The 1,234-nt window shown below is 39.3% G+C and overlaps 1 protein-coding gene across 2 annotated transcripts; it reads right to left on the bottom strand.

The window, feature by feature from the left end:
• Positions 1–283: 283 nt before the first annotated feature.
• On the bottom strand, positions 284–679 carry LOC114690565 (cytosolic iron-sulfur assembly component 2A-like). Of its 2 annotated transcripts, XM_028865409.2 has the most exons (2): positions 411–679; positions 339–360 (listed from the first exon to the last, which is right to left on the bottom strand). In XM_028865409.2, exons 1-2 carry the CDS (start codon positions 677–679, stop codon positions 339–341), a joined length of 291 nt encoding a protein of 96 aa, XP_028721242.1. The 2 variants fall into 2 exon arrangements, with proteins under 2 accessions (XP_028721241.1, XP_028721242.1); XM_028865408.2 differs by having other exon boundaries at positions 284–679.
• Positions 680–1,234: the final 555 nt, after the last annotated feature.

Consider the following 1,234-nt stretch of genomic DNA (forward strand, 5'->3'; position numbering starts at 1 on the left):
GGCCAGCCTGGTCTACAAAGAGAGCTTCAGGATAGCTAGGGCTGTTACACAGAGAAACCCTGTCTCAAAAAACAAAAACAAACAAACAAACACCAAAAAAAAAAAAAAACCTTTAAAAAAATGCTTTGAGGTACAAATCACCTACATATTCAACGTGAGTCCTGCATTTTACAAAGCTTTAAACAACCAGATTGAATGACTACAGGTCCCTGGCTCTTCAGGCGTCTCAGTCAGGCTCAAGGACGCACTGTTCCACGATTTCCCATAGGTTGGGGTTCTCCACTCATTCTTTGTCATTTATCTGCTTGTTGATGTCTTCTTCTGTCGAGTGAGTTCCTTCAGAAATGTAGATTTCCAACTTGTGTTTGAATGGCAGACACCGCTGAAGCCTTCCTCTTAAGCACAGTCCAATAGGAGTTGCCAAAGAGCAATGAGGTACTGTTGGTGTGAACTTCAAAACAACTAAATAGTCTTCTTCATTGACTTCCTGAACCTCCACACAACTCTCCGTTACTACTTCCAGTTCTTCTAAAGTATTGGGCTTTTCTGGGTCCCGGATAGTTCGAATCAAATCAACCTCTAGCGCTTTCTCTTCCATGATCCGGGGCTGCTCAGAAAAGCCTGAGAGCCGTAGGACCCTGCTCAGCGTCCAGGAGAGCAGTCTGGACACCCGCTCCATTCTCACGTTCCGCCATCCCTGGCCTACTTTGTTCTTTTAAGGCAAGGGAACATTTAATAACGTAGAGAGCATGTATATTTTAAAATTAATGCACTATATTAAATTAATGCAATATATTCAGAATTTGTTTACAAACTGTAATCAAAAAGTTTGTTTCTGTTTCTTTCATCTCCTCCTCCTTTTCTCTTGTCCCTTTCCTCCTCTTCCATTTCCTTCTCCCTTTATTTTTCTCTTTCATTCTCCCCCACTTCTGTCTTTGCTCTATAAATGTACAATGGCAGGATTCCCAGACTCTCTTTATTATCTATACTAAGCATTGTCCACGAATTTCAGAAAGTTACCAGTTAAATTGCCTCAGTTACATAATTCTACAATAGTTGGTACACTCCTTAAAGATATTATTTTTCTGGATTATTATCTTTCCTTAAGAATTTGTTTCTTTTTCTGAGTTGGTAAAAATTAATGGTGTTGCATTTTGAATTTTTCTATTAGGTGATGCCCCTGAAATTGTCAATCTTTTGGGTTTATATGACCTTATTAAATACAAGGACTACA

The sequence above is a fragment of the Peromyscus leucopus genome, chromosome 16_21, assembly GCF_004664715.2.
Source record: "Peromyscus leucopus breed LL Stock chromosome 16_21, UCI_PerLeu_2.1, whole genome shotgun sequence".
Taxonomy (NCBI): Eukaryota; Metazoa; Chordata; class Mammalia; order Rodentia; family Cricetidae; genus Peromyscus; species Peromyscus leucopus.

Coding starts and splice junctions, on each gene's coding strand:
- LOC114690565 (XM_028865408.2), bottom strand. CDS start 679: ATGGAGCGGGTGTCCAGACTGCTCTCCTGGACGCTGAGCAGGGTCCTA.